General features: G+C 49.2%; 2 protein-coding genes across 3 annotated transcripts in view; one reads left to right on the forward strand and one right to left on the reverse strand.

Moving 5' to 3' along the window:
* Positions 1-25532, reverse strand: part of drg1 (developmentally regulated GTP binding protein 1) — a 98985-nt gene extending 73453 nt beyond the window's left edge. The window contains exon 1 of the mRNA XM_070887572.1: positions 24572-25532. The gene's annotated coding sequence lies outside the window, so the exon portion shown is untranslated. The remainder of the gene's footprint in view (positions 1-24571) is intronic.
* patz1 (POZ/BTB and AT hook containing zinc finger 1) overlaps positions 24493-26527 on the forward strand; it is a 99732-nt gene continuing 97697 nt past the window's right edge. For both annotated transcript variants that reach the window (XM_070887570.1, XM_070887571.1), the window contains exon 1: positions 24493-25803. In XM_070887570.1, coding sequence (XP_070743671.1) covers positions 24530-25803 — 1274 coding nt within the window. In that variant the 5' untranslated portion in view covers positions 24493-24529. The remainder of the gene's footprint in view (positions 25804-26527) is intronic.

Consider the following 26527-nt stretch of genomic DNA (forward strand, 5'->3'; position numbering starts at 1 on the left):
AGCCATGCAAGTGCCTGAGGCCGGAGCATAACGGCGGGCCATCGTACCCTTTTAACGATTACTCGAGCCTTGCACCAGCAGCTCATCCGTGAACGCTTTACTGATGCCTGAGGGCTCAGCAACAACTATTCCACATGGACCATGTTTACTGTTTGGAGCTATTCCGTAATGTTGTGTTGTGTTAATGGAACATGATTCAGTTTTAATGTAAAATATATTTTATTCAAAAGTTTACAATGTACTTAAGTTAACTTGAATAAAATTATTCTTGTATCAAACTTTACTTTAAGATCACTCTTTATGATCACTTAAAAACTTTAACATCACTTACAAACTTTAAAACTTGTAAATTTACATAACTTACAAAAAACTTTTAATTTGAGAACAGTAACAACAATAATAACAACAACACAACAGCAAAGAAAGGCTGCACCACCCATCTCTCCACCTGTTTATTGTAAGGCCGCCCGCTGCGCTTGGTCTTGGACACTACCCCTGCCCGCAGGCGATGGCACAGTGTTTCTGGGCTTGGTACCAAGCTTATTCTCTCACATCTCAGGTACTACATACCTGTTGAAGGGTGGGGGTGGGGGGGGGCACGGGGTGTCATCAGCGGCAGGAGGTAAGTTGGAGGGCCCAGGCGGCAATGTGGAGGGCCCGGCTTGGGGCTCTTCAGAGGCTGGTGTGGGAATTGGAGTGGGAGTGACAGTTGATTCTGTCATTGGGCGCGGGGTCTGGGCGTGTTCCCTTATTGCAGCAGCTAACTCCAACATGTCGTCCCTCATGCACCCTGACAGTGTCTCAACGACCTGCAACATTCCCTCCCTCATGGTCAGTGACAGTGTTTGCACTACTCTGACATTCCCTCCCTCATGGCCACTATTCCCTCACTGATGGTCCCGGATATCGTTCCCATTTCTTGCTTCATTGCTGTTACTTCTCCCGACAGTCCCGCTACCTCATCACTCACCCCACTGATGGCGTCTAGGAGAGATCGGGTAAGGTCAATGCTCTTCGCACTCAATGACATCATCTGAACCACATCTGTTACTTCCTGCACCTCAGGAGAGCGTGGTCGAGCTCTCCTTCCCCTCCTCCCTACGGGTGTGGCTCGCACCCCAACACTGGGATCCACAACCTCTGAAGGTGAGGCCCTGGGTGTGCCTCGCTGCACCCCACTACTGGGACCCGCAACCTCGGAAGGTGTGAAACCATGGAATGTCCCACCAACACTCAAACCACTAGTCGGGGAAGGGGCTGTCACCGCAATGAGCAGCACCTCCTCCAAAGTCAGTAAAACAGTGGGGACTTCATCCAGCTCCATCACCCCCCCCTCCCCCCCCCCCCCATGTTCTTGGTCTGGAGGATTGGATTGGAAGATGTTCTCCTCTTCAGGCTCGTCCACGTCTGAATCTTCTTCTACATCGTCAGGGTTGGCCTCAAGTTCTACAAAATATAACAGAACAGACAAATGGTTAGCAGCAGAGGAGGGGGCAGGGTGGGTGGCATGAGTAGGCTCACACATCGCAGGCCAGGCAGCAGGCTGATTTGAAGGACCACAATAAATTTGCAGGACTTACCCTCTCCCTTGAGTGTGGACCCAGCTCGTGCAGTACTGATTGTTTTTCTCCAAGCAGGACCCATGAAAGCAGCGACCCTGTCTTCTAAGGGTGTCAGTGGGTGCATATTTGCCGGGCCTCCTCCTGTTCGAGTTCTTTTCCTTTTATTATGTGCCACCTTCCTCTGCAAAAATGAAAACCTAACTTTTTAGAGAGGATGTCTTTCTGCTGGGTGTGACATACAGATGGTCACATTTACAATTGCAATTCCAGTGAATAAATGAAAATATTACTTAAACTAACTACTTGACCAATGTTCTGCCATTTCTTTTTACACTGGTCTCCAGATTTTGTGATGTTCACCATTGCAACTTCTGCAACTTGGTTCCAGCATTTCTTCGTTTCTTTTGGTGGAACTTTTATGTGATGACTGCTGGTGTCCAGCTCCTGCCACCTGGTCTCAATCACAGTAACTAGTGCCTCCACTTCATCCTGTAAGAAATTCTTGGTCCTTGCACTGCGTTGCATCTTGTACTGCTACAGATCCAATTTTTCCAATGCTCCCACACAGCACTCCATCTCACACACACAACTGGCTCTTTAAAAATGGCTGATTGCCAACTCGGAGCTGTACTGCGCATGCGCGTCCATTGCAACGACGTCAGAAATGTTACTTTTTTTTCTGCGCATGCGCAGAAGGTTCGGCATTACTTCTCAGCGCAGACAGCAGGCTCCACCTCCCAAGGCAACTGGACACGTTGTGCGGCACCAAATTCGAATTATACATCGGGCAACTTTTAAAAAATTATTTCTGCCGTATTTTTGGCCTAGAAAAACGGGCGTAACTCTGGCAATACACCAGAAAACGGACTTGGACAAAATTGAGCCCATAGGGAGGGCGAAGCCATGGAACGTTTTGAAAACAAGGACGAGAATTTTAAAATCATGGCATTGCTTAACCAGGAGCCAATGTAGGTCAGCGAGGACAGAGGTGATGGGTGAATGGGACTTGGAGCAAGTTAGGACACGGGTAGCCGAGTTTTGGATGACCTCATGTTTACATAGGATAGAACGTGGGAGGCCAGCCAGGAGTGTGTTGGAATAGTCAAGGCTAGAGGTCACAAAGGCATGAATGAGGGTTTCAGCAGTGGATGAGCTGAGGCAGGGGCGGAGGCGGGTGATGTTACGGAAGTGGAAATAGGCGGTCTTAGTTTTGCTGCGGATATGTGGTCAGGAGCTCATTTCATGGTCAAATATGACACCAAGGTTGCGAACAGTTTAGTTCAGCCTCAGACAGATGTTAGGGAGAGGGATGGAGTCACTGGCTAGGGAACAGAGTTTGTGGCGGGGACAGAGGACAAAGGCTTTGGTCTTCCCAATATTTAACTGGAAGAAATTTCTGCTCATCCAGTACTGGATATCGGATAAACAGTCTGACAATTTAGAGACAGTGGAGAGGTCAAGAGAGGTGGTGGTGAGGTAGAGCTGGATGCCATCAGCGTACTGACGCTGTGTTTTTGCCGAGGGGCAGCAAAAAATGAGAAATAGGAGGGGCCAAAGATAGATAATTTCAGGTGATTCTCTGACTACAATTAGATAGGTAAGAATGGAACCAGGTGAGTGCAGTCCCACCCAGCTGGACGATGGTGGAGAGGCGTTGGGGGAGGATGGAGTGGTCAACCGTGTCAAAGGCTACAGACAGGTCGAGAAGGACAAGAAGGGATAGTTTACCTTTGTCACAGTCACATAGGATGTCACTTGTCACTATGATAATGGCCGTTTCGGTAATGTGGCAGGGGCGGAAAACTGATTGAAGGGATTCAAACATGGAGTTGCGGGAAAGACGCGCACGGCTTCGGGAGGCGACAACATGTTCAAGGACTTTGGAGAGGAAAGGGAGTTTGGAGCTGGTAGTTTGCAAGGATGGAGGGGTTGTTTTTTTGAGAAGGGTGATGACGGCAGATTTGAAGGAGAAGGGGACAGTACCTGAGGAGAGAGAATTTGAACTTGCCTTTTACCAATTGGTACCAATGACTCCTTGCCCCACAGTCACTGTTCAATTTTAAAAAGTGCTCCCAAGATTTTACATTTCTAATCTACCTGGTATCTTATATACCTCAACCACCTTTCTAGACTTTCCTCATAATTAAGGACTTAGATGCTTGGGATCAGTCTTGGTGTCCTTAGTTAGGAGGTTATTAAGTATATAGATATACTACGGGTTAAATCTTTTTAAATGTCTAATTAGGAGCATGTTATTTTCTACAAAACGACCTCCCATGGCATTATACATAGGGAATCAAAACCAAGTGTAGTCTTCAGGTGAATATTGTTCGACGGCATACAATCATAGAAATTTACAGCACAGAAGGAGGCCATTCAGCCCATCATGCCCATGCCGGCCAACAAAGAGCGATCCAACCTAATCCCACTTTCCAGCTCTTGGGGCTCAATTTTCCCCAAGCCCGTTTTCTGGCGTATTGCCAGAGTTATGCCAGTTTTCTAGGCCAGAAATGCGGCAGAAATATTTTGCCAAAGTTTCCTCGATGTATAATTCGAATTTGGCGCCACGGAGCCTGTCCAGTCACCTCGGGGGGTGGAGCCTGCTGTCTGCGTCAAAAAATGATGTCGCACCTTCTGCACATGCGCGGGGAAAAAAGTTAAATTTTTGACGTCGTTCCAATGGACGTGCATGCTCAGTACAGCTCGGATTTGGCCATTTTTAAAGAGCCAGTTGTGTGTGTGAGAAGGCATGCTGTGTGAGAGCATTGGGAAAATCGTAGCTGGAGCAATACAAGATGCAACGCAGTGAAAGGACCAAGAATTTCTTACAGGATGAAGTGGAGGCACTAGTTACTGTGATTGAGAACAGGTGGCAGGAGCTGGATACCAGCACGAGTCACATAAAAGTTCTACCCAAAGAAATGAAGAAACGCTGGAACCAAGTTGCAGAAGATTACTGCGCAATTGTGACCACCACGAGATCTGGAGGCCAGTGTAAAAAGAAGTTGCAGGGCCTTGGTCAAGTAGTTAGTGTAAGTAATATTTTCATTTATTCAATGGAATTGCAATTGTAAATGTGACCATCTGTATGTTCCACCCAGCAGAAAGACACCCTCTCTAAAAGGTTGCGTTTTCATCTTTGCAGAGGAAGGTGTACATAATAAAAGGGAAAGAACTCGAACAGGAGGAGGCCCGGCAAATCTGCAGCCACTGACACCCTTGGAAGAGAGGGTCGCTGCTTTGATGGGTCCTGCCTGGAAAAAAGCAACCACCACTGCACAAGCTGGGCCCACACTCGAGGGAGAGGGTAAGTCCTGCAAATTCATCATGGTCCTTCAAATCAGCCTGCTGCCTGGCCTGCGCTGTGTGAGCCTACTCATGCCACCCACCCTGCTCCCTCCTCTGTTGCTAGCCATTTGTCTGTTCTGTTATATTTTGTAGAACTTGAGGTCAACCCTGATGATGCAGACAAATATTCAGACGCAGACAAGCCTGAAGAGGATAACATCTGCCAATCCAACCTCCAGACCAAGAACATGGGGGTGAGGGGGAGGGGGAGGGGTTGGAGCTGGATGAAGCTCCCAATGTTGTACTGACTTTGGCAGCCCGACTGCCTGCCTCTCTTCCACGGTTACATCCAAGCCAGGGTGTCCCTGGAGATGGAGCATGCGGTGTCCACCGGTACGCTCGCGACCTTCCGCGAGAGGTGGGCGCGGGAGGGACTGGAGTGGATCATCACCCCTGGCAACCAAATTTTAATTTGATTATTATTGCTTAAAGTTTAGAAACATAGACATAGAAACATAGAAAATAGGTGCAGGAGTAGGCCATTCGGCCCTTCTAGCCTTCACCGCCATTCAATGAGTTCATGGCTGAACATGCAACTTCATGCTTTCTCGCCATACCCCTTGATCCCCCTAGTAGTAAGGACTACATCTAACTCCTTTTTGAATATATTTAGTGAATTGGCCTCAACAGCTTTCTGTGGTAGAGAATTCCACAGGTTCACCACTCTCTGGGTGAAGAAGTTTCTCCTCATCTCGGTCCTAAATGGCTTACCCCTTATCCTTAGACTGTGACCCCTGGTACTGGACTTCCCCAACATTGGGAACATTCTTCCTGCATCCAACCTGTCTAACCCATCAGAATTTTAAACGTTTCTATGAGGTACCGTCTCATTCTTCTCAACTCCAGTGAATACAAACCCAGTTGATCCAGTCTTTCTTGATAGGTCAGTCCCGCCATCCTGGGAATCAGTCTGGTGAACCTTCGCTGCACTCCCTCAATAGCAAGAATGTCCGTCCTCAGGTTTAATTTGTTTAATTGCCGGTTTTCAGTGCTTCCCCCCCCCCCCCCCCCCCCCACCATTTTAGCCAGGGGGCACTTGTACAATTTGTGTTTCAGTGTTCTCAAAAAAAAAAGCAAGGGGGCACTTGTTTGAAAATGTTTGGTGTGTGTGCCCCCCCCCCCCACCCCCACCCCCCTTTAATCAGGGGGCACTTGATTTTCTGTTTCTCAACTAAAATAGTTGTAGAGCTGTTGTGGACATGGCTTATTCACTTGGAACTGTGACTATGGAGGAAGTAGTTCCAGCAACTCTCTGCCTGCAAGCCTGAGTCCCCAGGAGAGGAGGAAGGGGCCGACTGGATACAACACCTTGAGGGAGACGAAGAGAGCAAGAGCTGCATCACTGCTGCCAAAGAGTTGGAGAGAGGTGAAAAGAAAAAACTGAATCTCCCACTGTTGTACTACCTTTGGCAGCCCGACTGCCTGCCTCTCCCGCGGTTACATCCGAGCCAGGGTGTCCCTGGAGATGGAGCACGCGGTGTGCACCGATACGCTCGTGACCTTCCGCGAGAGGTGGGCGCCGGAGCGACTGGAGTGCATCATCACCCCCGACAACCAAATTTAAATTCGACTGAAGTATTGATAAAAAGTTAATTTGTTTAATTGTCCGTTTTAGTGCCCCCCGTTAATAAGGAGCACTGATTTATGGTTTTACAAAAATAGTTGTACTGACTTTGGAGGAGGTGCCGCTCATGAAGGCGCCAGCCCCTTCCTTGACTCGTGGTTTGAGCGTTGATGGGATATTCCATGGTTTCACACCTTCCGAGGTTGCGGGTCCCAGTAGTGGGGTGCAGCGAGGCACACCCAGGGCCCCTCCTTCTGAGGTTGCAGGTCCCAGTGGTGGGCTGCAGCGAGGCTCACCCAGGGCCCCACTGTACCAGGTTGCAGGTCCCAGTGGTGTGGTGCAAGCCACACCTATGGGGAGGAGGGGAAGGAGAGCTCAAACGCGCTCTCCTGAGTTGCAAGATCTAACAGATGTGGTTCAGATGATGTCATTGAGTGCGGAGAGCATTGACCTTACCCGATCACTCCTGGACGCCATCAGTGGGGTGAGTGATGAGGTAGCGGGACTGTCGGAAGAAATAACAGCAATGACGCAAGAAATAGGAACGATGTCCGGGACCATCAGTGAGGGAATAGTGGCTATGAGTGAGGGAATGTCAGAGGTAGTGCAAACACTGTCACTGACCATGAGGGAGCGAATGTTGCAGGTAGTTCAGACAGTTTTGCTCAACATGAGGGAGGGAATGTTGCAGGTTGTTGAGACACTGTCAGGGCGCATGAGAGATGGCATGGTGGAGTTAGCTGCTGCAATAAGGGAACACGCCCAGACCCCGCGTGCATGGACAGAATCAACTGTCACTCACACTCTAATCCACACACCAGCCTCTGAAGAGGCCCAAGCTGGGCACTCCACATTGCCGCCTGGGCCCTCCAACTTACAGCCTGCCCCTGATGACACCCCCCCCCCCCCTCAAGAGGTGTGCAGTACCCGAGATGTTAGAAAGAATAAGCATAAGCTTGGTACCAAGCCCAGAAACACTGCGCCATCGTCTGCGGGCAGGGATAGAGTGTCCAAGACCAAGTGCAGCGGGCGGTCTTACAATAAACAGGTGGAGAGATGGGTGGTGCAGCCTTTCTTTGCTGTTGTGTTGTTGTAATTATTGTTGTTACTGTTCTCAAATTAAAAGTTTTTTGTAAGTTATGTAAATTTACAAGTTTTAAAGTTTGTAAGTGATCTTAAAGTTTTTAAGTGATCTTAAAGAGTGATCTTAAAGTAAAGTTTGATACAAGAATAATTTTATTCAAGTTAACTTAAGTACAAAAGAACTGTTTGTTAAACTTTTGAATAAAATATATTTTACATTAAAACTGAATCATTTCCATTATTTGTTCCATTAATACAACACATTACAGAACAGCTCCGAACAGTAAACATGGTCCATGTGGAATAGTTGTCGCTGAGCCCTCAGGCATCAGTAAAGTGTTCACGGATAAGCTGCTGGCGCAAGGCTCGAGCAATCATTAAAGGGGCACGATGGCCCACCCTCCTCCACCGTCATGCTCCAGGTTCAGATAGTTGCATGGCTTCCTCATCCTCATCATCCTCCTCCTACTCGTCATCTGCACCTTCCGCATCATTATCATCAGCCACTCTCACCGCAGGTGGGTCTTCCACTACCAGGTGCTGCTGCCTCATGATGGCTAAGTTATGCAGCATGCAGCACACAACAGTGAACTGACCGACAATCTCAGGGGAGTATAGCAAGTAGCCTCCGAAATGGTCCAGGCATTAGAAACGCTGTTTCAAGATGCCAATGGTCCTCTCCATGATGCTGCGCGTCGCAATGTGCGACATGTTGAATTGACGGTCAGCTTCCGTCCGGGTTACGCGTAAGGCATCATTGGTCAGATGGCGAGGCCGTAACCTTGGTCGCCCAGTAGTCAGCTCAGCCCTTTTGGCTGCTGCTGAAGCATGGCAGATATAACGCTGTCACGTAGGATGAACGCATCATGGGTGATGCCAGGTTATCTTGCATCGACTGACATGATACAATGCATGTCGTCACACACGAGTTGTACATTAAAGGAGTGGAAGCCTTTTCTGTTCCAGTCCATCTCAGAATCCTCCAAAGGTGCTTGCAAGGCAATGTGGGTAGAATCAATGCAGCCCTGTACTTTTGGGAAGCCAGCAATCCTGGAGAAGCCCACAGCCCTGTCATGGATTGCTTGAGTGGTCATGGGGAACTTGATGAAGGAATTCCTACACACAAACAGTGCAGCTGTCACCTGGCGAATGCAGACATGTGTTGCATGTTGAGAGATGGCGCACACATCCCCAGTTGTAGCTTGAAACGATCCAGAGGCATAGAATGAAAGTGCAGCTGTAACCTTCACTTCAACTGACAAAGCAGTCCACCTGATACATCTAGATTGCAGGTCTGCTTTGACCAACTCACAGATCTGTTAGAACTTCTTTGCAGAAACACAGCCTTCTGACACAGTCTGCATCACTCAAGTGCAGGTACGAATGCCTGTCTCGATATACCGTAAGCTGGTAAGGCCTCCTGCCCAGCAATCTACAGGCTCTGATGTTCCTGATGTAATGACGATGAATCAATTGCCTCCTACATAGCACCATGATGCAGAAGGCTCGCACAAGGTATAGCATTGTCAGTATTGCAGCCATACTTAAATTTAATCTTTGAAAGAAACTCAAAACATAGAAACATAGAAAATAGGTGCAAGAGCAGGCCATTCGGCCCTTCGAGACTGCACCGACATTCAATATGATCATGGCTGATCATTCAACCTTAGTACTCCACCCCAGCCTTCTCTCCATACCCGCTGATCCCTTTAGCCACGAGGGCCACATCTAACTCTCTTTTGAATATGTCTAACGAACTGGACTCAACAACTTTCTGTGGCAGAGAATTTCACAGGTTCACAACTATCTGGGTGAAAAAGTTTCTCCTCATCTCGGTCCTATACAGGAAAGCAGGCAGGACAGGTTCACAGTTCTCGCTCCCCAAGGTCTGTATGAATGGACCACACCCAAGGTCTTGTGACTTCTCCTCTTTACCCCCCTCCCCCTTAACTAACTGCAGTCTTGTGACTTCTCCTCTCCCCCACCTTAACTAACTGCAGTCTTGTGACTTGTCCCCTTCTCTCTCTCCCCCCCCCACATTGCAGTCTTCAGAAGTGTTCCGGTCGGCACCTCGCTACCCAGGCTCAGTCTGCATAAGCCTTACGATCGGCACCTCACTCCCCGAGCTCGAAGCCTTACGATCGGCACCTCACTCCCAGAGCTCGAAGCCTTACGATCGGTGTTATATATGTGGATTTGTATTTACTCTGTATAGCCACCAGAAGGCTCATCCCCTGGAGTCCCAAGGGATCCATAATCCCTTGGGAGCACAGGTATTTAAGGAGGCTTCACAGGTTGGAGAGGCACTCTGGAGACCTGCAATAAAAGACTACGGTCACACTTTACTTTAAGCTCACAGTGTTCAGTCTGACTCTTTCTCCATACAGAACAGCTGGTGACGAGATACAGATAGCGAACCCAAAGATGCAGAGAACAGTGAGCATCCTGGAGAAATTTTCGGAGGGAGATAATTGGGAAACTTTTGTGGAGCGATTTGACCAATACTTTGTGGCCAACGAGCTAGATGAGGAAGAGAGCGCTGCCAAACGAAGGGCGATCCTCCTCAACGTCTGTGGGGCACCAACGTATGGCCTATTGAAGAATCTGCTCACTCCAGCGAAACCCATGGAGAAATCGTACGACGATTTGTGCACACTGGTCCGAGAGCATTTGAACCCGAAGGAAAGCGTTCTGATGGCGAGGTACCGGTTCTACACCTACAAAAGGTCTGAAGGCCAGGAAGTGGCGAGTTATGTCGCCGAGCTAAGATGCCTTGCAGGACATTGCGAATTTGGAGCACATGCTCAGAGACTTTATCTTACTTGGCATTGGCCATGAAACCATATTTCGCAAATTTTGACTGTAGAAACCCCAACCTTGAGTAAGGCCATAGCGATAGCCCAGGCGTTCATTGCCACCAGTGACAATACAAAGCAAATCTCTCAGCACACAACTGCTGCTACAAGTACTGAGAGCAAAGTGATGTTGTTTTCGAATCGTAACATACAGGACAGGTCACACATACCTGCAGCTGCACGTCCGCAGATGACACAGAGTCCACCATCAAGGGTGATGAATGCAAGGCCATTAACACCTTGTTGGCGCTGCGGGGGTGATCATTGTTGCCATTCATGCCGATTCAAAAGGTACGTTTGCAAGGGCTGTGGAACAATGGAACACCTCCAAAGAGTGTGCAGGCGAGCTGAAAAGCCTGTTAAACCTGCAAATCACCATGTTGCAAAGGAGGACAGATCCACAGAGGATCACGACGAACCAGAGCCTCGGATCGAGGAGGAAGAGGTACATGGGGTGCACACATTCACCACGAATTGTCCCCTGATAATGCTGAATGTTGAACTAAATGGACTCCCGGTGTCAATGGAGCTGGACATGGGCGCGAGCCAGTCCATCATGGGCAAAAAGACTTTCGAAAGGTTATGGTGCAACAAGGCCTCAAGGCCAGTCTTAACTCCAGTTCGCACGAAACTAAGAACTTACACAAAAGAACTGATTCCTGTAATCGGCAGTACTACCGTAAAGGTCTCCTACGATGGAGCGGTGCACAAGCTACCACTCTGGGTGGTACCGGGAGATGGTCCCACGCTGCTCGGCAGGAGCTGGCTGGGAAAGATACATTGGAACTGGGACAACATCCGAGAGCTATCACCTGCTGACGACACTTCGTGTGCCCAGGTTTTAAACAAATTTCCTTCACTGTTCAAACCAGGCATCGGGAAATTCCAAGGAGCAAAAGTGCAGATCCACCCAATTCCGGGGGTGCGACCCATCCATCACAAGGCGAGAGCAGTACCGTACATGATGAGAGAAAGGTTAGAGATAGAACTAGACCGGCTGCAAAGAGAGGGCATCATTTCATCGATCAAGTTCAGCGAGTGGGCCAGTCCTATTGCCCAATCCTCAAGGGAGACGGCACCGTCAGAATTTGTGATGATTACAAAGTAACTATCAATCGTTTCTCCCTGCAGGACCAATACCCACTACCAAAGGCCGATGACCTTTTTGCAACGCTGGCGGGAGGAAAGACGTTCACGAAGCTAGATCTGACTTCAGCCGACATGACGCAGAAACTGGAGGAATCATCGAAGGCCCTCACCTACATCAACACGCAGAAAGGTCTTTTTGTTTATACCAGATGCCCATTTGGAATCTGATCAGCGGCGGCGATATTCCAGAGAAACATGTAAAGTTTACTGAAGTTGGTCCCACACCCCGTGGTCTTCCAGGACGACATCTTGGTCACAGGTCGTAACACAGTCGAGCACCTGCAGAACCTGGAAGAGGTTCTTAGGCGACTCAACCGCGTGGGGCTCAGGTTAAAACGCTCGAAGTGCATTTTCCTGGCGCCTGAAGTGGAGTTCTTGGGAAGGAAGATTGCAGCGGACGGCATCAGGCCAACCAATGCGAAGACGGAGGCAATTGAGAACGAACCAAGGCCAGAGAACGTGACGGATTTGCGGTTGTTTTTGGGACTCTTGAACTACTTTGGTAACTTCTTACCGGGTCTCAGCACACTGCTAGAACCACTACATGTCTTACTACGAAAAGGGGGCGAATGGGTTTGGGGCAACAGCCAAGAAAATACCTTTGTAAAAGCGAGAAAGTTGTTATGCTCAAACAAATTGCTTGTGTTGTATGATCCATGTAAGCGTTTGGTACTAGCATGTGATGCGTCATCATATGGCGTCGGGTGTGTATTGCAACAAGTTGATGATTTTGGGAAACTGCAACCAGTTGCTTATGCATCCAGGAGTCTGTCTAAGGCTGAGAGAGCCTACAGCATGATTGAAAAAGAAGCGTTAGCATGTGTCTATGGGGTAAAGAAAATGCATCAATACCTGTTTGGGCTAAAATTCGAATTGGAAACTCACTACAAGCCACTTATATCCCTGATTTCCGAGAGTAAAGGGATATATACCAACGCATCGGCCCGCATCCAGAGATGGGCACTCACGTTGTCCGCATACAACTACGCCATCCGCCATAGGCCAGGCACAGAAAACTGCACCGATGCTCTCAGTAGGCTGCCATTGCCCGCCATGGGGGTGGAAATGGCGCAGCCCACAGATCTAGCCATGGTTATGGAAGCATTTGAGAGCGAACAATCACCCATCACTGCCCGGCAAATCAAAATCTGGACAAGCCAGGACCCCCTATTTTCTCTAGTCAAAAGCTGTGTGCTTCACAGGAGCTGGTCCAGTGTCCCAGTGGAAATGCAGGAAGAGATAAAGCTGTTCCAGCGGCGCAAAGATGAAATGTCTATACAGGCAGACTGCCTTCTGTGGGGCAATCGAGTAGTGGTCCCCAAGAAGGGCAGAGACACCTTCATCAATGACCTCCACAGTACCCACCGAGACATCGTAATGATGAAAGCGATAGCCAGATCCCACGTGTGGTGGCCCGGTATCGATGCGGACTTAGAATCCTGCGTTCACAGATGTAATACATGCTTGCATTAAGCAATGTACCCAGGGAGGCGCCGCTAAGTTTATGGTCTTGGCCCTTCAAACCGTGGTCTAGGGTACACGTCGACTATGCAGGCCCGTTCTTGGGTAAAATGTTCCTTGTGGTTGTAGACACGTACTCAAAGTGGATTGAATGTGAAATAATGTCTGCTAGCACATCCGCTGCCACTACTGAAAGCCTGCGGCCATGTTTACCACTCACGGCTTACCCGATGACCTGGTTAGCGACAACGGGCCATGTTTTACCAGTGCGGAGTTCAAAGAATTCATGACCCGTAACGGGATCAAACATGTCACATCTGCCCCGTTTAAACCAGCGTCCAATGGTCAGGCAGAGAGAGCAGTGCAAGGCTTGAAGAGGGTAACTGAAGTCTCACTGCAGTCTCGCCTATCCCGAGTCCTGCTTAGCTACTGCACGAGACCCCACTCACTCACTGGGATCCCACCTGCTGAACTGCTCATGAAAAGAGCACTTAAGACAAGGCTCTCGTTAGTTCACCCTGATCTACATGAACAGGTAGAGAGCAGGCGGCTTCAACAAAGTGCATACCATGATAGAGCAAATGTGTCACACGAGATCGAAATCAATGATTCTGTATTTGTACTAAATTATGGACAAGGTCCTAAGTGGCTTCCCGGCACTATCGTGGCCAAAGAGGGGAACAGGGGGTTTCGGGTCAAACTTTCAAATGGACTCATTCATTGGAAAAACTTGGACCAAATCAGATTCACCCACTATCATGAGCAACCCATCTTGGACCCTACCTTTTTTGATCCCCCAACATACACGGTTGACCACGAAGCAGAACCCATCATCCACAGCAGCCCAGCAGGGCCCAATACACCAGGCAGCCCAGCAAGGCCAGCTACACAGCAGCCCAGCGAGGGCCCAACAAATGATTCAACAACATCAGCTTTCACACCGAGACGATCAACCAGGGCAAGGCCCCAGATCGACTCACATTGTAAATAGTTACACTATTGACTTTGGGGAGGGGGGAGGGGGGCGTGGGGTGAGTGTTGTTATATATGTGGACTTGTATTTACTCTGTACAGCCACCAGAGGGCTCATCCCCTGGAGTCCCAAGGGATCCATAATCCCTTAGGAGCACAGGTAGTTAAGGAGGCCTCACAGGTTGGAGAGGTACTCTGGAGACCTGCAATAAAAGACTAAGGTCACACTTTACTTTGAGCTCAGTGTTCAGTCTGAATCTTTCTCCATACAATGTGGCAATCGGCACCTCGCTCTCTCTCTTCCCACCCTCCCCCGCGGCTTGTTTTCTAGCCGAGCCCCAAGCCCGTGTTCGGGGCCGATTCTGCTGGTCAAAGTTACGACCCTCCAGCCCTGCTTCAAGACGTTCGGTGGTGGCGTGTGAGTGAGTAAAAAAGAGAAAACTTCTGAAATCCAATAAACTCCATTCACTACGTTGACAGGTAAAAAATGTTGAACTTTATTATTGATTTTTACAGTGTTCTTGACTGCCTCCAAAATCTTCGACTTAAAAATAATGGCGTCTTTCAGCGCCGATTTCTCAATGTGCGCTGGTTTTGTTAAATACCCAGAAGGTTTTTTGGGAGTGGCTAGATATGCCGACCTAGGAGGAAAAAATGTTGGCAAAACTGTGAAAAATTATAAAAACCGGCACAGACGTAATGTAAATAAACCGGCCTATAAAAATCGTAACTAAGTCAGTTACACTGGCGCAGATCGCAGGAGGAAAGTTTGAAAAAAATAAATACGTCATAAAAAAACGGTGCAAATGACCCGGGAAAATTGAGCTCTATCTCTGTAATCTTCTCCAGCCCCCCCCAACCCCCGAGATACCTGCGTCCTCTAATTCTGGCCTCTTGAGCATCCCTGAATTTAATTGCTCAACCATTGGTTGCGGGACTCCTGTTGCCTAGGCCCCAGGTTCTGGAATTCCATCCCTAAACCTCTCTACCTCTCTTTCCTCCTTTAAGATGCTCCTTAAAATCTACCTCTTTCACCAAGTTTTTGGTCACCTGCTCTAATTTCTCCTTATGTAGCTCGGTGTCAAATTTTGTTTTATAACACTGCTGTGAAGCGCTTTGGGCCGTTTTACTACGTTAAGGGTACTATACAAGTTATTGTTGTTGATTGATGAGGTTAGGAAGTACTTTTTCACATAAAAAATTGACCTAATTTTTCTCAGGTGGCCAAAGGTGGCACTGGCGCATTTGAGGCGGTGTTGGATCTCGTCGTCAATGCCTGCTCTTGTTGATAGGAGGCTCCTGAGATGTGGGAAGTGGTCCACGCTGTTTTTTTTGGCGTATCTATTTTTTTCAAAGTTTCCCCGTGATCTGCGCCGGCGTAATTGTCTTAGTCACGATTTTTATAGGCAACATCGTTGACGTATTTACTGAGGCGTATGAAAGCATGGGCCTTACGCTAAACATAAGCAAGACAAAGGTTCTCCACCAGCCTGTCCTTACCGCACAGCACTGCCCCCCAATCATCAAGATCCATGGCATGGCCCTGGACAATGTGGACCACTTCCCATATCTCGGGAGCCTCCTATCAACAAGAGCAGGCATTAACGACGAGATCCAACACTGCCTCTGGTGCGCCAGTGCAGCCTTCGGCCTCCTGAGGAAAAGGCCCGCAAAACTGCCACCAAGCTCATGGTCTACAGGGCTGTAGTAATACCTGCCCTCCTGTATGGCTCAGAAACATGGACCATGTACATTCGACACCTCAAGTCGCTGGAGAAATACCACCAACGATGTCTCCGCAAGATCCTACAAATCCCCTGGGAGAACAGACGCACCAACATTAGCATCCTAGACCAGGCCAACATCCCCAGCATCAAAGCACTGACCACACTTGATCAGCTTCGCTGGGCAGGCCACATAGTTTGCATGCCAGACACGAGACTCCCAAAGCAGGCGCTCTACTCGGAACCCCTTCACGGCAAACAAACCAAAGGTGGGCAGCGGAAGTGTTACAAGGACACCCTCAAAGCCTCCCTGATAAAGTGCAACATCCCCACTGACACCTGGGAGACCCTGCCCAAAGACTGCCCTCAGTGGACCTCCAGGAGGGCACTGAGCACCTCGAGTCTCATCACTGAGAGCTTCATCACCGAGAGCATGCAGAAATCAAGCACAGGCAGTGGAAAGAGCATGCGGCAAAACAGTCCCACCCACTCCTTTCTGCAACGACTATCTGCCCCACCTGTGACAGAGGCTGTGGTTCTCGTATTGGACTGTACAGCCATCTAAGAACTCATGTTAAGAGTGGAAGCAAGTCTTCCTCGATTCCGAGGGACTGCCTATGATGATGATGGACTTCAGGCTAGGGTAGTGGAGCCAAAAACTCAGCAATCATTCAAAAGGCAGTTAGACGCTATGATGGAACCAAAGGTTTCTATGGAAGGATGATTGACCCCTGTCATCTGTACTTATCTTTTGTGAAAGGTATTTAGAGAAAACAGATTTGAGATTAGTACGAGTGAGAATCCAGCAGCTCATTAACAGTCACATTTCCCATGTTACTCCTTACATTTACTCTCTTCTTGTTCTACAAAACGTGTATTTCCATAGTTTCTGTGCTGCACAAGCTCCCGAACTCTCTTACTGGGCGACATGAGGTAGGGATGTGGGGCAAGTTACCTGATGCGCGCATCAGTCATCTTTCCACAATTGGTAAGAAATACTACTTTTGTGGAGGCCCCGAGCTGCGAGAAACCATCAGCGGCAGGTCAGGGCCATAAAAGGAGCGGCGTGCGGCCCCGAGAGCAGCGTGGAGGAAGGCCACTACAAGGTACAGCACGAGCTGGTGCAGGAGGGTGACGACAGCGAAGAGTGACGTCATCAAGGTCCAAGTCGGTGATTGAAGCGTGGGCAGGTACAGCAGGAGCGGCGAAGGAGCTGTGAGAGACTGTGGAGGGACATGATCGGGGCCCAGGGGAGGCGTGAGTTCGGGGCCCGGGGCCCAGGGGCAGCATGGGCTAGCCCACACTGCGATATGTGTGCGCACTGGGTCCATGCAGCAGAGCTGGTCTCCAACTGTCTTGGGTAATCCTTGCCACTAGACCAAGGCCTAGTTCGGTCAAGCCCATGTGGTGGCTGGTGTGCAACGGCGACCCCACGTTAAAAAAATCCACGCACAGGCATCTTCCACCCTTGAGGATGTAGTTCGGGTTCTTCATTTTAAACACCTGTGAACTCATCCTTTTTTTTGGCATGGAAGCAAGTCATCCTCGTTTCGAGGGACTGCCTGCCTATGGTGAATACGAAATACTGCATTATCTACTTGAATTATTTGAACTAAATCTCACATTCTCCATTTAACCCCACCAGTTTTCATAGAATTAAAATGTGTGTTATATAGGTATACTCGTTAAAGGAAACCTCAGAACTAATTAAATTCAATGATACCTGTGAACGAGTCCATTGGTGGGCAATTTGCAATGACATTTTTCCTCTTTTTTTCCTTCAGTTCAGTTAGTACGTTGGAAATATATTTTGCATTTCATGCCCATTTTATCAGCCAGAAGGTTAGGGGCTCAAGCCTCACTCTGGCGGACATTTTGTTGTCGCACTGAGAGCTGCATTGTTGATGGTGCTGTCTTTCAGATGAGATATCAATTTGAGGCTCTGTCTGTTGAGATGAGCATAAAAGATGCCACAGCACTTTTTGAAAAAGAGCTGGGAGTTCTCCCGGTGAACTTTAGGAACAGGAGTAGGCCATTCAGCCACTGTGGCTTAGTGGGTAGTGTCATGTATTCAACCAGCATTGTAACCCATGTATAAACTGACCTAAGTTGTACACCGTGAGAACATTGACCACTAGGTGGGAGACACTCCTAACCTGGACCTTCAGGTATAAAAGGGGAAGCTCCACCCACCTTTATCACTTGAGTGCTGAGGAATAAAGGACAGGTCACAGACTGACCTTCTCTCAAGCATGGGCCTCATGTGCATTTATACTGTGTAGTAAGGACGTATCAATGGCGACAAGAAACTGGGATTTAAACCATGCGAGCATGGCCACAAGCAGGACAGACGAGAGGTACTGTGTTAAGGAATGGTTGGGACAGAGATTCAACATTGTTAAAGCAGCACACAGTTCTCCAGGCAGACAAGGGCAGTCAGGCATGCCCCAACATGTAGTCGAACCCAGAGGGGGAGTTCGACAGAGACAATGGCAAGCTGAACATCGATTCACGCCATTGCAAGGGACAATGGGGCCATCAACACCTGTTAATGGTGCACTCAAGGACAATAACAGGGGCAGTCAGGGACGATCGACTGGCAAGGGACCTTTTGTTTCAAACCGCAACTCATGCTGGAGGCGTGGAGGCATACATTCAGCCGGAGTTTGCAGAGATGAGCAAAATACCTGTAGAAATGGACACTGAGATAAATCGCTGGAAGCTGAAGTTCAGCGAGTTCATGTGGAGCACGTATACAGTTCATACACCAGGACGCCACCGATAATGATGAAAGTGCTCCTCAATGGCATCCCAGTATCAATGGAGTTAGACACGGGTGCCAGCCAGTCCCTGATGGGTATCAAACAGTTCGAAAAGTTGTGGGCATCCAAGGCCAGGAGGCCAAAATTATCGGCGATTGACGCACAGCTACGGACTTACACAAAGCAGATCATTCCGGTGCTAGGCAGCGCCATGGTAGTCATGACCCACAAAGATTCGGAGAACAGGTTGCCACTCTGGATTGTCCCAGGGGACGGTCCCGCACTACTGGGGAGGAGTTGGCTTGCTGTCATGAACTGGAAATGGGGCAATGTCAATGCAATTTCCTCTGTGGAGCGAGTATCATGCTCACAGGTCCTGGACAAATTTGACTCATTATTTCAACCGGCATTGGCACTTTCATGGGGGCCAAGGTAGTGATTCACATAAACCCGGACGCCAGACCAGTACACCACAAGGCCAGAGCGGTGCCGTACGTGATGTGGGAAAAGATAGAAGGCGAATTGGACCGCCTGTTGAGGGAAGGCATCATCTCGCCAGTCGAATTCAGTGACTGGGCGAGCCCGATTGTGCCAGTGCTCAAGGCGGATGGGTCAGTCAGGATATGTGGCGATTACAAGGCCACCATCAATCGGGTGTCACTCCAAGACCAGTACCCGCTACCGAGAGTGGAGGACCTCTTTGTGACACTATCTGGTGGCAAACATTTTTCAAAATTGGACCTGACCTCAGCTTACATGACCCAGGAGCTGGCGAGTGAGTCGAAGAAGCTGACCACCATCACGACACACAAGGGGTGGTTTGAGTACAACAGATGTCTGTTCGGGATTCGCTCGGCCGCCGCGATCTTCCAACGAAATATGGAAAGTCTCCTCAAGTCGATTCCAGGGACGGTGGTTTTTCAGGACGACATCCTCATTACGGGTTACGATACTGAAGAACATCTCCACAACCTGGAGGAGGTGCTACGCAGACTGGACCGGGTAGGTCTGCGACTGAAAAAGGCGAAGTGCGTCTTCCTAGCTCCAGAGGTAGAATTCCTGGGGATGAGGGTAGCAGCAGACGGAATCAGCCCTACTGCATCCAAGACGGAAGCGATCCAGAGAGCATCCAGACCCCGTAACACGACGGAGCTGCGTCCATTCCTGGGGCTCCTGAACTATTTTGGTAACTTTCTTCCCAAATTGAGCACGCTGCTAGAGCCCTACGCAAAGGTCACGAATGGGTCTGGGGGGGGGGGGGGGACAGCCAGGAAAGGGCTTTTAATAGAGCACGCAATTTGTTATGTTCCAACAATCTGTTAACGCTATATGACCCATGTAAGAAACTTGTGTTAACGTGCGATGCGTCGTCCTATGGTGTCGGGTGTGTGTTGCAGCATGTCAATGCCAAGGGTCAGTTACAGCCGGTAGCTTATGCCTCCAGGAGTCTGTCCCAGGCAGAAAGGGGCTACGGGATGGTAGAAAAGGAGGCGCTCGCATGTGTATATGCGGTAAAGAAAATGCACCAGTACCTGTTTGGCAGGAAATTTGAGCTGGAGACAGATCACAAACCCCTAACGTCCCTTTTGGCCGACAAGGCCATAAATGCAAACGCATCGGCCCGCATACAGAGGTGGGCACTCACATTAGCTGCCTATGACTACACAATTCGGCACAGACCGGGCACCGAAAACTGCGCCGATGCACTCAGCAGGCTCCCACTAGCCACCACTGAGGGGGCTACCAAGCATGGTGCTGAGATGGTCATGGCTGTTGAAGCTTTTGGAAGTGAAGGCTCACCCGTGACAGCCCGTCAGATTAAAGTCTGGAAAAATAGAGACCCGCTATTGTCTCTAGTCAAGAAATGTGTCCTGAATGGGGACTGGGCAGCCACGTACAGGGCATGCCCTGAGAAATTTAAGCCATTTCACAGGCGCAAGGATGAACTCTCGATTCAGGCCGATTGCCTACTGTGGGGAAACCGCGTAGTCATGCCCCAGATGGGCAGAGGGGTGTTCATCAGAGAACTCCACAATGGGCACCCGGGCATTGTCACGATGAAGGCAATTGCCAGGTCACACGTTTGGTGGCCAGGGATAGACGCAGATCTGGAACTTTGTGTTCGCAGGTGCAACACGTGTGCCCAGCTGGGCCATGCGCCCAGGGAAGCCCCCCCATAGCCCCTGGCCATGGCCCGCCAAGCCTTGGTCACGCATCCATGTGGACTACGCAGGTCCTTTCATGGGGAAAATGTTTTTGGTTGTAGTAGACACCTACTCCAAATGGATCGAGTGTGACATTTTGAATTCGAGAACATCCTCTGCCATGGTAGAAAGTCTACGGGAAATGTTCGCCGCCCTCGGTCTACCGGACATCTTGGTCAGCGACAATGGCCCATGCTTCACAAGCACTGAATTCCAGGACTTCATGGCAGGCAATGGAATTAACCATGTTAGAACGGCACTGTTCAAGCCGGCCTCAAACGGCCAGGCAGAACGAGCAGTGCAGATAATCAAACAGGGGATGCTCAGATTCCAAGGAGGTTCCCTACAAACCCGCTTATCACGCCTCCTGTTGGCCTATAGATCCCGACCACACTCGCTCACAGGGGTTCCACCCGCAGAGCTACTAATGAAAAGGACGCTCAAAACCCGATTATCCCTTATACACCCCACCATGAAAGAAATTGTCGAGAGCAGGCGCCAGTCACAATATCACCACAATGACAGGAATGCGAGGGCGCGATGTATTGATATAAATGATCCTGTTTTTGTCCTCAACTACGCTGCAGAGCCCAAATGGCTCGCAGGCACTGTGGTTGCCAAAGAGGGAAATAGGATTCTGGTAGTTAAACTTACCAATGGACAAATCTGCCGCAAACATGTGGATCAAACAAAAAGGAGGTTCAGCAACCCCATAGAAGAAGCAGAGGAAGAACATGATGTAGAGTTCACTCCACCACAGGTGACCGAACACCGGAACCAAAGGGAGGAGAGCCCAGTCACTGTGGGCAGTCCGGACAGGCCTGAGGCACCGCAAACAGCAGACACTCAAGCCAGCGCCCAACAACCGGAGCCCAACTGAGGCGCTCGACAAGGGAGCGTAAACCACCAGAGAGACTCAACCTGTGATCCCAATAAGACTTTTGGGGGGGGGGGGGGGGCGCGGGGAGGTAATGTCATGTATTCAACCAGCATTGTAACCAATGTATAAACTGACCTAAGTTGTACACCGTGAGAACATTGACCACTAGGTGGGAGACACTCCTAACCTGGACCTTCAGGTATAAAAGGGGAAGCTCCACCCACCTTCATCACTTGAGTGCTAAGGAATAAAGGACAGGTCACAGACTGACCTTCTCTCAAGCATGGCCTCGTGTGCATTTATACTGTGTAGTAAGGACGTATCAGGTAGCATACTCACCTCTGAGTCAGAAGGTTGTGGGTTCAAGTCCCATTGCAGAGACTTGAGCACAAAAATCTAGACTAACTGCGGCACAGTTGGAGGTCTTTCAGATGAGACATTAAACCGAGACCCCATCTGCTCTCTCAGGTGGATGTAAAAGATCCCATGGCACTATTTCGATGTACTGGCCAATATTTATCCCCCAATCAACATTATCACATTGTGGGCGTTTGCTGTGCGCAAGTTAGCTGCCGTGTTTCCCACATTACAACAGTGACTGCACTCCAAAAGTACTTCATTGGCTGTAAAACACTTTGAGACATCCAATGGTCGTGAAAGGTGCTATATAAATCCAAGTCTTTCTTTATAATTTAACGTTCTAAGCCATGGTATCATAAACCCTCAACCAACATCACTGAATCACATTTTGTGCTCATTGCTGTTTGTGGGATCTTGCTGTGTGCAAATTAGCTGCTATGTTTGCCTACACAATAACAGTGACTACATTTCAAAAGTACTTCACTGGCTGTGAAACGCTTTGGGGCATCCCAGGGATATGAAGAACACAGCAAAAATCCAAATTTGTCTTTCAACACATTTTCTTCTTTGCAGTCAGTGAATCAATCTGAGCTTTTCAGGAGAATTTTGGCTTTTCAAAGGTCAGGGTGTAGGAGAACGTTTCTTTTATATATATATATATATATCAGTTTCGTGCTTGACTGGGACTGGAATGTGTGTGGGTGTGGGGTACCAGTGTGTGTGAGGGCAAAGGGCAGCACTTGGTAACGTAAAGCTCCATTTCTGATCGCAGTGAGTTAAATACTTAAATGCAGAATGCAACTGCAGTATTAACAAAAAAAATACTTTCACATTTTGTAATCAGGGCAATTAAAAAAACTGCAATGTATTGACAACAATGAACTCCTGAATACCTGAACACTTGCAAATCTCTGTTTTTAACATAAAGCTGCACTTGCGTAGAAACGCGCAGTTTGCTTATTGGAATAACTGTAACATGTGGTCGACATCCAGCGTTGCGTCAAAATAAGAGATTATTTTACTTTGTTTTTGCATCTGAACAGAACAGGAATGCACGTGTGTGTGTGCCTAAACTGAAGTGCAACTTTCCTCAAACTACATTTTCAATGTAAATCCCTTGTTTAAAAAAAACATTTTTGAACATTGCAGCATTTTCTCTTAATATTTTCTCCAGTAGCTAACTAAAAACAAACGACAGGCAGCAAATAACTTTCCTGGGTGTGAGAACGCATGGCTGTGTTTGCGATGGGGGAGGGACCCTGTTAAAAGGAATCAACTTTGGTCAGCATGCGTTCGCAGTACGATTTAGTGAATTTATCAATTACAGACTGCTTTTTTTTTTGCAATCCGCACTTGCAAAATGTACCAATCCTTGTCTATTTAAAAAAATGTGGAAATGCCAACAACTAAAGCACACGGAATGCAATTAAGGAAATTTTATCGGGATTTTCCCCTGAAAGACAGGACATGTCTTTGTTAGAGGGGAGGAGGGGTCTGTTCGAAAATAAAAGCTTTTCCAATTTAACGTATACATGGTGCGTATATATAAAGAAAGCAAACGCACTGAAGTGCATGATCATGTAAACTTTGTATTGAGTGTAAAAAATAATGCGAGAGATATCTTTTGAAAAAGTATATTTTCGTCAACATCCAACTATACCTATACCCCCGCCCGCTTCGTCCTTCTACAGCGAATGTTACTGCATTCAATTCCTTGTCTCTCTTGTTCTTTAAAGACACTCGAACAATCTCCTACCGCTTTTTATTTGCAAACTCCCCCCGCAACATCACCCACCACCCCTACATTAAAAAGGAATGCAGAAAGGCATTTTTCTGAGGAGCAAGTGGCACCCACTGCTCCAGCTGAGTGCGAGTCTGTCTGGTGAAGACATTTGTTGGAAGGGGTCTGTTAGGACGTAAACGCTTCCCCCTATTTGATTTGCATTGCAACAGTCACAATTCCCAAAAGTGCTTCATTTGGCTGTAAAGCACTCCGAGACGGCCGGTGGTCGCGAAATGCGCTATATAAATGCAAGTCTTTGAGATAGATATATAAAAATACATGGCGTGTGTCTATATGTATATATTATATTGCATGCTTTAAAAATATAGCAAACGCACTTAAGTGCACGATCATGTAAACTTTGCATTGAGTGGGAGTTGGGGGGGGGGAGAAATGCAAAAAGAGAGCACGCTGTTTTGCTGCAGCCGAGTATGGGGGTGGGGGGGGTGGGGAGGTGTGTGTGGTGCTTTGGGCTGGTTTGTGTGTGTGTGGAGGGGGGAGACAGCGGGGGGAGCGAGGAGGGGTCGGAGTTGACAGGAAGCGGCGGGGCTGCCATGTTGTTTGGAGCCCGCTCTCGATGGAGGGGGCCCGGGTTGTGAGCTCGAACAAAAGCCGCTGCCGCCGCCGCTGCCCCTGCCCCCAGCCTCTCCTTGTCGGTGTGGCGTGAGAAAAAAAATAATCGCGCTTTAAAAAAAAATTTAACAAAAAAAATTATTTATTATTTATTTTAGTTTTGTTGAGGAAAGGGGGGGGGGGGGTGTTTTTGTTTCCCTCACACACACTCTCTCTCGCGCGCGCGCGCGCGCTAAGTTGGCGGTTGCGATGGAAAGGGCTGCCGAGCAGCCCTGGAACAGCTACACCTACCAGGTGAGCCAGCACAGCGCCGACATGTTGAAGCGGCTCAACGGCCAGCGCAAGAACGGCGGCCGCTTCTGCGACGTGGTGCTGCGGGTGGGCGACGAGAGCTTCCCGGCCCACCGGGCCGTGCTGGCCGCCTGCAGCGACTACTTCGAATCGGTGTTGGGCTCGGCCGCCGAGCAGGCCGCGGCGGCGGCGGCGGCGGCCGGCCCCCGCGAGCTGGAGATGCACACCATCAGCGCCAAGGTGTTCCGCGACATCCTGGACTTCGCCTACACCTCGCGCATCGTGGTGCGGCTCGAGAGCTTCCCCGAGCTCATGACGGCCGCCAAGTTCCTGCTCATGCGCTCCGTCGTCGAGATCTGCCAGGAGGTCATCAAGCAGTCCAACGTGCAGATCATGGTGCCGCCGCTGCCGCCACCGCCGCTCCCACCACCGCCGCCGCCACCCTCCTCCTCCTCGGCCCGCGGGGACATGATGCTCTTCCGCCCCGCCAACGTGGACTTTGGCTTCGCCCTGGATTTGGCGGCCGCCGCCGCCGCCTGCGCCAACGGCAGCTACGTGGGCGAGAACGGGCACCTGCAGGCCGCCGGCGGCGGCGACGTCAAGGTAGGTAGCCCCGGTGCCGCCTTGCCGGGCTCCTTGCCGGCGATCGACGGCCTGGTGACTTCTTCGCCCGCCGCGCCGACCCTGGTGGCCGGTCAGTTCCAGGCGCCGATGAACTCGGTGGGCGCCGAGCACGCCAAGGTGGTGAAGAGGGGGCGCGGGCGGCCTCGCAAGACCTCGCTGTTTGACCTGCCGCTGCTGGCGGCCCCGCTGGCCATGAGGGACGAGGGCTTCTACCCCTGCAGCTTCTGCGGCAAAGTGTTCAAGAACGCCAATCGCCTGCTGCTCCACGAGGCGCAGCACACCGGGCTGAGCATGGAGCTGGGGTCGGGGGAGAACCAGCTGCCGGGACTCGGGGACAATCTACTGGCGTCCTCCAGCGGCCTCGACCTCCCTCGCAAGAGAGGCAGAATGCGGAAAAATGTGGCCTGTGAGCTCTGCGGCAAAGCTTTCAGGGACGTTTACCACTTGAACCGCCACAAACTGTCGCATTCGGGAGAAAAGCCATTTGAGTGTCCCATCTGCCACCAGCGCTTCAAGCGGAAGGACCGGATGACCTATCACATTCGGTCTCACGACGGAGCGGTGGGCAAACCTTACATTTGCATCAGCTGCGGAAAGGGCTTTTCCAGGTGAGTGCAAAGGGTTAATTTATCCTTCACTCTTATCATGCTGAATAAGAAGGAACTGCATCTTGTTAGCACAGCAAGTACTGTGCATGTGATGGGAACAAGTCAGTGTTAAAAACAAACTGAAAATGCAGTGGTGATCAGTGAAATTGTAATTCTAGGAGTGTGAAATTTTCATATTATCTCCACTTGAACTGTGGAAAATACCCAGCAGTGCAATCATAGATTCCGGGCTTTAAAACTCGTGTATCTTGAATGTATTTTTGAACTGTGTAATACTGGGTGCAAGTCTGGTGGTGGGAGCAGTTTCAGGGGATGAATTAAGCATATTGCAAAAGATCTTAATTGTGTTTCTCCTCTTCCCAACCGCTTATACTGTATTGGTATCAGTATGCTGTATAAACTTGGAGAAAACAATGATAGAAAATTGTGACTGCTGGAAATGGGAATTAGAAAACGGGAACTATATAAACTCTCAACAGGTTGATCAGTGTTTGAATGAGAAAGTCCTATTTAACCAGGTTTGAATATTTCATCAAAAGAACAGTGTCACCCTGTGTGACTGGCACTTAAAACTATGGACATTCTAACTGAGGTGTAAGCAGTATTGTTGCTGTCAGGAAGACTATTCTAAAATACGTGTTCAATTCTCAAACTTTGTGCTTCATGTGGGCAATTGCGTTTTTTAATTCTGGATGCAGTTTGGGGACAAAAAAGAGAAATTATT

The sequence above is a fragment of the Pristiophorus japonicus genome, chromosome 8 (assembly GCF_044704955.1).
Source record: "Pristiophorus japonicus isolate sPriJap1 chromosome 8, sPriJap1.hap1, whole genome shotgun sequence".
In the NCBI taxonomy this organism is placed as follows: domain Eukaryota; kingdom Metazoa; phylum Chordata; class Chondrichthyes; family Pristiophoridae; genus Pristiophorus; species Pristiophorus japonicus.